General features: G+C 28.6%; 2 protein-coding genes across 2 annotated transcripts; both read right to left on the reverse strand.

The window, feature by feature from the left end:
* Positions 1–3,520: 3,520 nt before the first annotated feature.
* LOC128388187 (acyl-CoA:lysophosphatidylglycerol acyltransferase 1-like) lies at positions 3,521–4,348 on the reverse strand. Its single transcript, XM_053347554.1, has 3 exons — positions 4,004–4,348; positions 3,655–3,951; positions 3,521–3,588 (listed from the first exon to the last, which is right to left on the reverse strand). Exons 1-3 carry the CDS (start codon positions 4,206–4,208, stop codon positions 3,521–3,523), a joined length of 570 nt encoding a protein of 189 aa, XP_053203529.1. The 5' UTR covers positions 4,209–4,348.
* A 508-nt stretch (positions 4,349–4,856) lies between these two features.
* Positions 4,857–6,521, reverse strand: LOC128388289 (acyl-CoA:lysophosphatidylglycerol acyltransferase 1-like). Its single transcript, XM_053347682.1, has 3 exons — positions 6,302–6,521; positions 5,846–6,148; positions 4,857–5,772 (listed from the first exon to the last, which is right to left on the reverse strand). Exons 1-3 carry the CDS (start codon positions 6,513–6,515, stop codon positions 5,162–5,164), a joined length of 1,128 nt encoding a protein of 375 aa, XP_053203657.1. The 5' UTR covers positions 6,516–6,521; the 3' UTR covers positions 4,857–5,161.
* Positions 6,522–13,650: the final 7,129 nt, after the last annotated feature.

A 13,650-nucleotide genomic window follows, 5' to 3' on the forward strand; every position in this document is an offset into this window, starting at 1 on the left:
ATACATTTTAATGATCAAAGTTAATGATCAACTCAACTGTCAGTTACTATTAATATGACAATATTTCATTAGGATCAAGTAAATTGTTTCATCATGACAATCAACCGGACAATCAACTAAACTATCAAAAATGAGAAATGATTAAATTGGTTAACCAATTATCAAAATAATGAAAAAGGATTTGAACTAAATTTTTGTTTAATTGTTTTATTTAATCAATTGTATGTTCACTTTCACTTGTCAATTGATTTAATTGCTTGAAATTTAATCATATTCAACCTGTAACAATTTAGATCATCGTATTGGTTATAATATCAATACTAATCAATAAGAAAAGTTAATCAGGTCAAATATTATTAATGAAAGAATCAAATTAATATTGATAATTTGATCATAAAGATTCAATTACGTTCCTGATTTCAAAGGTGTGGCTCCAGGTATTGTATTAAATTGTTTGAATTTGGTGTTAACCAGTAATTGAAATTTTACAATCAACTTAATCATCATCATGATTATCACCCAGAATTGTAATTGAATGACTGATCCATTCAATGGTAACAATCATCATCACCAAATAAACAGAAAACTTTTTTGATTTTTTCCAATCGATTCGTTGATTGTTTCAATCAAATCTTACCGAATGACAATCATCCCTATTGTTTAACACTTAAATCATTACAATTAGAGTTAAATTGTTGGTGTTGTTCAGTTTGTTGATTGTTATAATCGTAAGGTGATAAACCTCAAAGTCTTAACCAAGGGAGAACCAGAAATTTTCATCTTGTTCAACCGGAATCATGGGTTGATTATTTTGTAATCATTTCCATTATTATATAATCATTTGAAGCGATGAAATTGTTAATCCAATAAAATGATTTCTATCAAAAACTTGCAAAGATACACAACAATCAACATCATTATCATCATCTCATGTTGATCATCAACAACCAATTTGATTCAAGTAAAAAAAACCATCAAACTGACAAAATTGATTCACTTGACTCTCTCATCATCATCTACATCAATTATATCAACATCATCCTAACAATTTGTAGCTCAATCATGTTGTTGTTTTTTCACTCAACCAGAGCAACATGATGATAGAGAGTGAGAGAGATGAAAAAACCATAATCATCCGATGAACTATCTCCTTGAACCTCAGCAATTGTTTCCACTCTCACTTAGTTCATCTCCATCCTCATCTTCAATTATCTCTCTCTCTCTCTGTGCTTCTGTACCAATATCAACAATGGAATCCGGTCAATCTGGTTTATCCCTATGGCCATTTACCTCCTCATCACCTTTATCATCATCTCCTCCTCCACCTTCACCTCCTCCCCATCTTCATTATTCACCTTATCATTATCTTCATCTTCCTCCGCACCTTCATCATAAACCACCTTCAATGACTTTACCTTGACTTTCATCTTGTCTGACATACTTAAAACTTGATCATCTCCTTAATCATCAGAACCTAATCACTGTCTAATCATAATTACATTTTTTTTTGTTTCTCTTGTTACTCAGATTAACCTATTGCATTTATCAACAATTTACAAATTACAACAATCAACATGGTAAGAGTAAGAAAAATACAATGTAGGAGTTTATTTGTTAACCCAACAATCAACTGATTACATAAAGATTGATCATTTTTCATTGTCTCATTGTTGTTACCTGTTTTTTTCTGATAATTAACTACAATTTAAACTTTTTCTTGTTTTTCCTTAAACAATCAAACTGTTTTATTTGATTAACAACCTTAATCAAATATCAATTTGGTTAAAAACTACAATTACAATTGAAAACAATTTACATTTCAAATCAATTATCTTAATCATCATTCATAACATTCATTGTTTATTAATAAATTTTATATTTACAACAATTTACTGATGATTATCACTTACCTTTTAATTGTTAAGAATAAACTAATTCATTAGATTAATTTTAATGATAACAATCAACTTAACATATTATTCAAATTAATAGCAATTAATTGTCAACTTAAGTGTTGGAACCATTGATTAAATAACGATAATAATTAGTTGATTGTTGTACAAATTTATTCATTAAATTGACCAACAACTTGACCTTAACTGTATCATTATTTTAGCCAAAATTTGTGAACAATTAACGGTAACAATTAAAAGTGAAATTTTATCCTCCGTTGATTGTGATGATAAATCTTACTATAAAAAAGTATCACAATTGACCAGCGGTCAACTGATTACAAGTTTAGTTTAAACATTTGGAAATAAATTGTGCTCATCAAATCGCATAAATAATAAGACAACAATTAACTAATCGTGTCACAAATAAATCAGACTAATATTATGATCAAATTAATTGTTGACTTGTTTTCTTTAATCATAATCAACTTGTCAACTTCAATGAAAAACAATTGAACTTACAATTTGAAAGTTATAGTAAAAAAATATTATTATTATGTTGTCACAATTAATAAATTGTCAACATTAACCAAACTTTTGCTTGGTTAATCATGTTGACAATTTAGTTTTGTTTTTAACTAATTAACTATACATGCTTGTCAAACAAGAGGTATCATTTACCGTTAATTAAAAGTGTCATTATTATGATTAGTTGATTAAAGTAAAACCAAATGAAAGTACAAAAATTGTTGATCACAATTAACTATTATTTTTAATACGTATAACAATTTATAGGTTGATGATTAATGAATACAATTTATTAATTGTTCAAATACTAAAGCTTAATATCAAGTTACAAGTCGATTAATCAATAAGCTCAAATGTAACAATGTTTATTAATATGGAAAAAGATCAATTTGTTTGATAGAATGAATATGATTGAAACAATTAACAGATTCGATCAACAATTTATCAAACTAATTCGTAGCCACAAAAACCGTACATTTAATCAATTAAACTCTAATGATCGCAGTCAACAATTAAATATTTCATAATTTCTCTTGATTGGTGATTTTGATGAATTCGTCAAATTAAAATCTTGAAAATCGTAGCGATTGATAAATAAACGAGGTAGATTATTGTTGATCCCATTGGGATGTAAACTGAATTGGCAAGTAAATAATTCATGATATGAAATAAATTGATTTGATTGTAACAATTAGGCTTGAATTTGCCAACGAAATTGTCCTTGTCTTGGTAAAATGAATTCATCATCGAGTCTTTACTTAACCATAATTGTTGTAACCACGATTCGTTTAATTTACTTCTTGGTACTCTGTAAACACAATCTGATTGTTCAACTGTTTCTAATGATTGTATTTTATTAAAATCGTTGACTATTTGGTCATAATCGTTGATTGTCTCGCTTTTATCGTCATCAATGATCTCGAATACTCTGATCACAGAATAGAAAGAACTGCCCATTAACTGCTCTGTATGAAGAAATAAATTTCTGGTAAGTTTATCGATATTATCATATATTATAGTAGCATCAATAATATGAGTGAAACCATTTCTTTTATCAACAATATCGAGAAAAGCACGCGTTCGAGGCCAAACAGTTCTGGTCAATTGGGTAAACCATTTTTCTCAGCATATCTGAAACTCGATTTCAATTCATCACTTCGAAATCCACCTTAAAACAAATTTGAATCAAATAAACCATTTAAATAGGAATCAATGAACAATTAGTAATAAATACCTTCCGGGCAAAGAACAACAGTATTGTAATTTCTCGAGTTCAGCGCCCAGTATTCAACGAAATCACCTTTCTTGAAACTCGAATCAACGCCGAAATCATTTCGTATTTTATAAATTAGTCCATTAGGTCTAAATTGATGCTCTTTACTCCAAACAATGACAAATTTTACAAACTTATTATCGAGAAATATTGAATGCAAAATAAGAGAATCCATGATTGTTTGATGGTTAGAAATAAACAATACTTTTATGGATGATAAATCAATTATTTCATTTGGATCAGGACCCAACCGATAACCTAATAACCAAATGAAAATTAATTTATTATAAAAATCAAAAAAGTTACTTACCTTTATAGCATAACGTCAACCAAACACTGATAATTTTGACAAGCGAAGCTAAGAAAATTTTGTCCAATTTAGTAAAACATGAATATGAAACTAATTTTAATGGTGAAATCAGACAATACAATACAATTAGCGAAATCGCAGTTAGAGTTAAATTGATTAAACAGAAAAAGTGTAAAACTCTCCTTTGTCTAGTTGAAAGATTCATTGTTGATCATTTACTGTTACCTGTAGCTATTTTAAGTTGAATTAATGCAAAATCAACCAACGTCTACAATTTATATGAAAAAAAATTCAATTGAATTGAACCTAATTGCAGCTGAATTGCTTTGAAAGGGCACAATTAACATGAAGACTCAAATACTGAACCAGAAAGCCTTCTGTTTACTATTGCGTCGTTTTAATTTGGTAAATTAATTGAATCATAGATATTGATAAATAAACAAGAATTAGTTATGATTTCTGCGTAAGCAATTAACAGTTACATTTTCAATTGTCTATTGTTGCTAATAACTTTGTAAAGGTAAATAATAGCAATTTAAAAAAGTAAATCATATCCAAGAAAAACAACTCATTACTCTTTATCATATCTGATATGTAAATTAGCAGCTGAGTTGATTGCAAACTCTTCAATTGATCGTGAAGTTTTAAATTAGATTCAAACTAGAAAAAGATCCAATTGATTAGATAGCAATTTAAAGAGCTTTTCCATTCATCTATTTTTTAAAATACTATTAATTAATTAACTATACATGCTTGTCAAACAAGAGGTATCATTTTACCGTTAATTAAAAGTGTCATTATTATGATTAGTTGATTAAAGTGAAACCAAATGAAAGTACAAAAATTGTTGATCACAATTAATTATTATTTTTAATACGTGTAACAATTTATAGGTTGATGATTAATACTAAAGCTTAATATCAAGTTACAAGTTGATTAATCAATAAGCTCAAATGTAACAATGTTGATTAATATGGAAAAAGATCAATTTGTTTGATATAATGAATATGATTGAAACAATTAACAGATTCGATCAACAATTTATCAAACTAATTCGTAGCCACAAAAACCATACATTTATTCAATTAAACTCTCAGGATCGCAGTCAACAATTAACTATTTCATAATCTCTCTTGATTGGTAAGTTTGATGGATTCATCAAATAAAAAGCTTGAAAATCGCAGCGATTGATAAATAAACGAGGTAGATTATTGTTGATCCCATTGGGATGTAAACTGAATTGGCAAGTAAGAAATCCATGATATGAAATAAATTGATTTGGTTGTAACAATTAGGCTTGAATTTGCCAACGAAATTGTCCTTGTCTTGGTAAAATGAATTCATCATCGAGTCTTTACTTAACCATAATTGTTGTAACCACGATTCGTTTAATTTACTTCTTGGTACTCTGTAAACACAATCTGATTGTTCAACTGTTTCTAATGATTGTATTTTATTAAAATCGTTGACTATTTGGTCATAATCGTTGATTGTCTCACTTTTATCGTCATCAATGATCTCGAATACTCTGATCACAGAATAGAAAGAACTGCCCATTAACTGCTCTGTATGAAGAAACAAATTTCTGGTAAGTTTATCGATATTATCATATATTATAGTAGTATCAATAATATGAGTGAAACCATTTCTTTTATCAACTATATCGAGAAAAGCACGCGTTCGAGGCCAAACAGTTCTGGTCAATTGGGGTAAACCATTTTTCTCAGCATATCTGAAACTTGATTCCAAGTAAACATTTCGAAATGCACCTTGAAAAATTGTCAAACGAATCAAATTAGACGTTTAAATCGAATTAAATTAGTCATTATCATTTATAAATACCTTCCGGGCAAAGAACAACAGTATTGTAATTTCTCGAGGTCAACTCCCAGTATTCAACGAAATCGCCTTTCTTGAAACTCGAATCAATGCCGAAATCATTTCGTATTTTATGAACTAGTCCATTGATCCTAAATCGATAATATTTACTCCAAACAAGGACGAATTTTACAAACTTATTATCGAGGCATCCAAAGTACATTATAACAGCATCCATGACCGTTTGATGGTTACAGACAATTAGTATCTTGACCGATGGAGATGATAAATCAATTATTTCATTTGGATCAGGACCCAATCGATAATCTAAGAAACAATTGGTAATAATTATATTATTGAATCAAAAAAGTTATCACTTACTTTTCAGGTCAACTAATGATAGCCAAGTAGCGACAATTTTGTAAACGAAGCTGCAAATTTTATTAAATTTACTCAAAAACCAAAAAAGTTATCACTCACCTTTCACTTTGTATACCAGTAAAGTCAACCAAGGACCGATGATTCTGGCAAACAAACCAATCAAAATTTTGTCCAATTTAATAAAACATGAATATGAAACTAATTTCAATGGTGAAATCAGACAATACAATACAATTTGCGAAATCGCAATTAGAGTTAAATTGATTAAAAGTAAAAAGTGTAAAACTCTCCTTTGTATAGTTGAAAGATTCATTGTTGATCATTTACTGTTACCTGTAACTATTTCAAGTCAAATTAATGCAAAATCAACCAACGTCTACAATTTATATGAAAAAAAAAAATTCAATTGAATTGAACTTAATTGCAGCTGAACTGCTTTGAAAGGGCACAATTAACATGAAGACTCAAATACTGAACCAGAAAGCCTTCTGTTTACTATTGCGTCGTTTTAATTTGGTAAATTAATTGAATCATAGATATTGATAAATAAACAAGATTTAGTTATGATTTCTACGTAAACAATTAACAGTTACATTTTATATTGTTGCTAATAACTTTGTAAAGTAATAATAGTAGAAATAATAGTAATTTAAAAAAGTAAATCATATCCAAGAAAAAAAACTTATTACTCTTTATCATATCTGATACGTAAATTAGCAGCTGAGTTGATTGTAAACTCTTCAATTGATCGTCAAGTTTTAAATTAGATTCAAACTAGAAAAAGATCCAATTGATTAGATAGCAATTTAAAGGCTTTTCCATTAATCTATTTTTCCATCAATACAGTCATGAAAAATGAGTTTCGAATGGTTTTAATCATTCGCAACTTAGCTACTAAAATCAATTGATAATCTTTATCATCAGTGATAAGACTTAGATGATTTACTCATTGATTTTCTTATCTTGATTGTTTAATCTATTAATTTTAGTCACTACCTGCGCGAATGATTAAAAACCATTCGAAACTCATTTTTCACGACTGTATGTTTAATCTGAGTTATGGTGAGTTTTTTAGATTATCTAATCATCACTACGATTAGACTACTTGTTGGTTATTTGAAAAGCACAGTGCAAGCTACGGCAAAAAGTTAATGGAAAAGGTAAAGCTCGGTTATTTTTCGCAATCAGCTGACAATTAACCAACGAGCTGATATTTTAACCAACATTCACCAAGTTTAATTCGGTTTCTCAGTTAATTGAAAAGCCCTTTAAGTGGATAATTTTTATCTTCAAACGTATGGTTTTATATTCGGTTGATGACAAAAAAGAGCTTCTTTGTGAATCTTAAGCGTTTAGGCTGAGAATTCATCTCCAAGCCATGCATACCCAATAGTGTCAAAAGGGACTTGAAGCCGAGTTTTTCTCAATGATAAGTGCTGGTGATAATTACGGGGAAATGCGATAACCTATTGTATTTATCGACAGTTTACGAATTACAACAATCAACAGGGTAAGAGTAAAATAATGTAGGAGTTTATTTATCAACCCAACAATCAACTGATTATTGTTATTACTTATCTTTTTCTGGTAATTAACTGCTTTTCCTTATTTTTCCTTAAACAATCAAACTGTTTTTTTATTAAAACTGTTATTCAAATATCAATTGGTTTAAAACCATAATTATAATTGAAATAAAGAATGAGATTAAAAAATCGATTTGAGAAAAAAAAGAGAAAAGGGTTTGATTCAATTGTAACGGTTTTTTTTTATAAATTAACAACAATGTGATCGATGTCTAGACAAAATTTGAAAGGATTAGCACAAAAAGTTAGTTAATTATTGGCCATAGACCAGAGTAGTTTAAGAAAACTGTGTTCAACTCATTATTTTGCTAATTGTGAATCAAAAAATAAAAATGAATTAGTAAATTCCGTGAATTTGGTGCCAAAAAATCAACGGCCTACAACTACTTTAACAAATTATCTTTAAACAAGGAAAATGACCTGAACTCTAACCTTGGGAGGCCAAAAATCGTCGTTAACCGTCGAGAATTAAACAAAATAATCAAAATGATGGAAAATAAAATTTTTCATGGTTATAGTGCTATTGATCGGGCAATTAAGGTACCAGATAAAACAGTAGAAAAAATTCTATCTGATAATGATATCAAAGTTCGAGCTCGACGTACAATACCTAAAGTGAGTGACCAACAAAACGAGCGTCAAAACGAAAGAATGCCTCTTCTCATTACGCAAAGCGAACTTTAGAAGTTCTAGATAGCGCTGGCATCGCATGTGTCAATAAGCTCGAAAAACCATCCGCAGTCCCTATGTTGAGGCCAATTGAAACTTTTTTTCTCATCTTAAGGCCAAAGTCTACGCTAACGGATGGAAGGCAAAAAACCAAGATGAACTCATAGCAAGAATAAATAATAAGCTGAAAACATTTGATAAGCATTATTTTAATCGCTTGATGAAAAATATTGTCCCAAAAGTGACCTACTCATCAGAAAATGGAATTATGTCTCTCATAAAAAACTTCAATGTTTAATCTTTAGACTGATGTTATTTAATTTCTGGTAATTTTATCAATATTATCATATATCAAAGTAGCATCAATTTATCACTTCGAAATAACTTATAAGGTTTATTTAATTTTTTATGGCTATGGCCAGTATACAGTGTGTTTCTAAAAAGCGTTACGGACTCTGAATCGCAATAACTTTTTTCTAGCCAAGATATTTAAAAATAATTTTTAGATTCAAATTGTACATAGTCTAATTAGGTTTAAAACAACTTAAAAACTATTCTTATTTTTATCGTTAAAAATATTTTTTCATTCAAATGAAAATTGATCTTCCATTAGGTTTTTGGTTAATTATTCAACGAATTTTTTTTTTATATTTTTTTTTGTCATATTATTTGAAAGAAAATTTGAAGGCGATCAAAATGATGTGCTGGTACTTATAGTTGAGCAACAAACCTGAGATAAATCGTAAAAAACAGAGAAAATCAGGAAAATCTTCACGATCGTCCCTATAGTGGGGAATGGTAACTAAAATCCTTTTTCCGTTTTGAAAAAAATCAATTTTCATTTGAATGAAAAAATATTTTTAACGATAAAAATAAGAATAGTTTTTAAGTTGTTTTAAACCTAATTAGACTATGTACAATTTGAATCTAAAAACTATTTTAAAATATCTTGGCCAGAAAAAAAGTTATTGCGATTCAAAGTCCGTAACGCTTTTTAGAAACACACTGTACCATTTTTACATGGAATAAATCAAGCCGAGGTTAAGGTGATAATTAAAGAACAGTTGGCTGATCTGACATCAGCCAAGGCTATTCCTATTGCCAAAAACAGCAATAAAACAATTAATGATTTGGTTGAACAAATATCAGCACTGGACAAGCTGTTCAATGAAGAAGCTCACAAAAATGAAGCCCTCCACAGGGAGAACATGGAAATGAGAGAAATGCTGAAAATAAAAGAAGGTCAGGAAGGAGAAGAAGAAATTTCATTCCTCACCTGAGTGATGAAGAAAATGAAACAAGAATTTTCAATGAATACTGAAAAATTTAAGAAGAACCCACGAGGGTTATAATCTTTATGTAATCAAAATTCCATTCATTAATTGACAAAAAAGCTCATTAAATTTCGTTAATTTCCATTAATTAAACTTTCTCTTTTTTTAAATTTCGCGCAAAAAAAATTCAGGAAAAATTTGATTCACAACCCTCACTTTGATTCAGAAACCCCCTGATCCAAAACCCTCAACTTGATTCAAAACCCTCAACATGATCCAAAGTCATCTTTTTATTAACTACTCGCCCTTGAAAAATTGTCCAACGAACCAAATTTGATTCGTTGTTATGAAGAAAAAGGTTCATTCATTATAAAGTTTGGTTTCTTCAATCAGGAAACATTGTATCATTTATAAATACCTTCCGGGAAAAGACAAATAGTTCTGTGGTTTCGCGAATTCACCGCCCAGTATTCAATGAAATCGCCTTTCTTGAAACTCGAATCCACGCCGAAATCATTTCGTATTTTATAAATTAGTCCATTAGGTCTAAATTGATGCTCTTTACTCCAAACAATGACAAATTTTACAAACTCATTAGCAAGGCATCCAAAGTACAAAATAAGAGCATCCATGACCGTGTAATGGTTACAAACAACTAATATCTTGACCGATGGAGATGATAAATCAATTATTTCATTTGGATCAGGACCCAATCGATAATCTAAGAAACAATTGGTATTCAATATTCAAATTGATTGAATAATCAACTTACTAAACATTTTGTACTTATTATTAATAATAATTAAGATTATTAATAGAAGGTAACTAATAATTGCAGATTTTTGTTTTTATCAATTGAGTTGATAATTATTTTCATTGATAAACTTTTTCTTTATTGTTTATTTCAATCAAATAGTAAACATAACTTACGGTAAGAGTAAGAAAAATACTCAAACAAAATAAACTCTCATCAAAAGTAAATAATAATAAAGGAAATGGAAGATTTTTTTCTCAGTAAACTATTAATAATAATAAACTTTGTTTATTGCAATCATCATCATCATTAACTTCATCTTCATCATCTTGATGTATTTTTTTTCATAGGTTCCAAGTAATATACTTGAACAATATAATAGTAATAATGAAGATTATGATTAGAGTGAAAAAAAGACTCTGTAAGTTTTTTCTGTGAGTTATCATATATTAGTTGTGAAAATACCTACGCAAGTTTTGAAGAGGCCTGAAAGAGAGATGAAGATGATGAGGATGAAGAGAGAGAGAGAGAGGAAGATGATGATGATGATGATGAGAAGGAGGAGGAGGCCATGGAGAAGATGGAGAAGATTGAGAAAAAAAAATTCTGAACAAAGTTAAGGTTTTTAAGGGAGAAAAGAAAATGATTGATGGTTGAAAAGTTTCTCAAACAAAACGTCGTCAAGATGAAGATGATGAAACTATCGACAGGTAGAGTATCTTCAAGATGATATATATTTGCTAATAAACTATGAATTTTTTGAAACATGGAGATGATAATGAAGTTGATGATAAGTTTCAGGATAAATTAGGTGTTTCTTGGAAGAGATTTTCTTTTTTAACAATCAATGAGTTCAACTGGGTGATGAGGATGAGAAAAAGTCACTGAAAATATTATGTGGGAGACGATGAGGATGATGAACAATCTAGGAAACTATTTAAGATTTTAATAGATGGCATCAAACTGATGATGGTGATGATGAGTGAAAATGATTTGATTAAGGCAATTTTTTACAATCAACATCCTTTGCAAATTTTTTTCCTCTTCCTCATCATCATCATCATCTTGACATGCTAATTACTGTCAATAGCTCCCATTGGGTTTAAAGGTATATAAATATATATTCATGTAGAAATGTCTAACAATTTCATCCTCATCTGAGACAACGAGAGGATAAGGTGACAAGGAGGATGAAGATGGAGACACAATTAAGAAACATCAGTTTAAGATGACAAGTAAAGGTTGACATTTAATTAGCATCTTTAGGAGACTAAGACAAAAAAAAAGAAGATGAAAAATAATATCATCATTAAATCTGAGAGATTCAAGATAATTATTAAGATAATGAGACATTGGATGTGTTAGATTTGGTGACAAAAGATGATTATGATTAAGGTGAGATGATTAAAATTTATAATTAGAAAATTATTAACTATCAAATTGTTTCAATGAGTGTCTTACTTTCAATAGGTTTGATTGATTGTTGTTAGTGGTCAGTTTAAAGTGGCTTTCTCACTAAGTTGGACATTAGTGTTAACCGTTACAGCTTAATTAATGGGTTAATTATATTGATCACCTTGGACAATATCGTAATTGTTGATGTGGTTGATTAAATTTGATTATATACTAGCTGTGTATTAGATAATGTAAGTTAATTGTTATTGTAAAACTTATTGTTGTGATCAATACAAATTGTATTAGATTAGCTCTAGTTTCATTTTGAAATAATTAAGTTAATTACTTTGGATTAAGGGATTAATAATAATGGTGATCAAGAAAATGGGCCAAATCAAATCACCACCACCCTCGATTGTGATTAATAGATTGTGATTTAGTAATAATAATGATGAAAAGGCTAAATTTTGATTGTTACAATTGATAAACTACAACGGGCTCAACAATTGAAAGTTAATAAACAATTTAGAAATGAGAAAACGAAACAATTAAATTTAATTTCAACCACTTTCAATGAAGGTTTCATTTTAAAATCCATTTACTTTTTTAAATTATATCAACTAATCAACAATGAATGAATAAAATATAATAACAATAACAATGACAATTATGATGATAATAATAACAATCAACAATCAAGCAAACTAATCAACTAACTTTAACTGTCAATGAAAAAAAATATAAGATTAGTTAATATTATTATATTGTGAACGATGATGATGATTAGTAAATTGTAACAAAAACAAAATTTGTTAATATACCTTGGAAATGATTATGTTGATCACAATTGTTAACCCTGGTGATCTATTAATTTGATCATTCACTTCCCATTGATCAAAATTAATTGTTCAATCAATTGAATTTAAAAATGAAAAACTATTACAATTGAATTAAAAGTAATTGTTATCGTAATGGAAACAAAGTTTTCATTCAAATGTTTCCAGGTAACAAACAACTAATAACAATCTTTGACTGTTGATTGAATCTCATTGATTGTTCAGGGAAAGTTAATGATGATTAAGATGATGATGATGATGATGATGATGCAGAAGAAGGAGGAGAAGATGAGGATGAGGATGATAAATGAAAGTTAAGAAAAAAAAATTTTCCCTTACAAGTGAAAGTGTTTCATCAGCCCAATGGACTCACCTTGATGATAATTTTCAAGATCAGATTTAAGATACAAGGTGATTAACTAAATAATGATAATGATGTTCAATCAAAGTTAATTAGACATTTATTTTGTTTTGTTTTTCCCTATTTATCAAGATAATTGATCAACCCAAAGTTAATCATCATGATAATCATAATGGTGATGATTATAATCAGTTATGAATTTCAATCCAGTTTTGTCTTTTCAGATTCTCATTCAGATTATTATTATTGTTAACTACTGATATTAATCTTGATTAAACTGGTTTTCTGATTGATTAATTTAATCATTTTAAAACAAAACAATGATATTAAATGGGATGAAATCAACTATTTGATTAAATCATTTCATTTCAAACAGTTACAAACATATTATCATTAATAACACATAACAAAATAACATATCATTAGATTAGTTGATTACACTTTCTGTTTAATTGTTATCAATGATTAACTTTTACTGCTCTTAATCATATTTATTGATTGTTATTGTAACAATCAGGAAACTTTTTGTTTCTCATAATTATATATCTATCTAATTGTAATGGTCAATTTTAATGA

This window comes from Panonychus citri, unplaced genomic scaffold (assembly GCF_014898815.1).
Source record: "Panonychus citri isolate SS breed McGregor unplaced genomic scaffold, ASM1489881v1 Contig00096, whole genome shotgun sequence".
In the NCBI taxonomy this organism is placed as follows: Eukaryota; Metazoa; Arthropoda; class Arachnida; order Trombidiformes; family Tetranychidae; genus Panonychus; species Panonychus citri.

Bases quoted from the DNA above. Each gene is read 5' to 3' on its own strand.
- LOC128388187 (XM_053347554.1), bottom strand. From the start codon at position 4,208: ATGAATCTTTCAACTAGACAAAGGAGAGTTTTACACTTTTTCTGTTTA. The intron at 3,952-4,003 runs GTAAGTAACTTT...TTTGGTTATTAG, and splicing joins GTTGACGTTATGCTATAAAG to GTTATCGGTTGGGTCCTGAT. The intron at 3,589-3,654 runs GTATTTATTACT...ATTTGTTTTAAG, and splicing joins TGTTGTTCTTTGCCCGGAAG to GTGGATTTCGAAGTGATGAA.
- LOC128388289 (XM_053347682.1), bottom strand. From the start codon at position 6,515: ATGAATCTTTCAACTATACAAAGGAGAGTTTTACACTTTTTACTTTTA. The intron at 6,149-6,301 runs GTGAGTGATAAC...ATTGTTTCTTAG, and splicing joins ACTGGTATACAAAGTGAAAG to ATTATCGATTGGGTCCTGAT. The intron at 5,773-5,845 runs GTATTTATAAAT...CAATTTTTCAAG, and splicing joins TGTTGTTCTTTGCCCGGAAG to GTGCATTTCGAAATGTTTAC.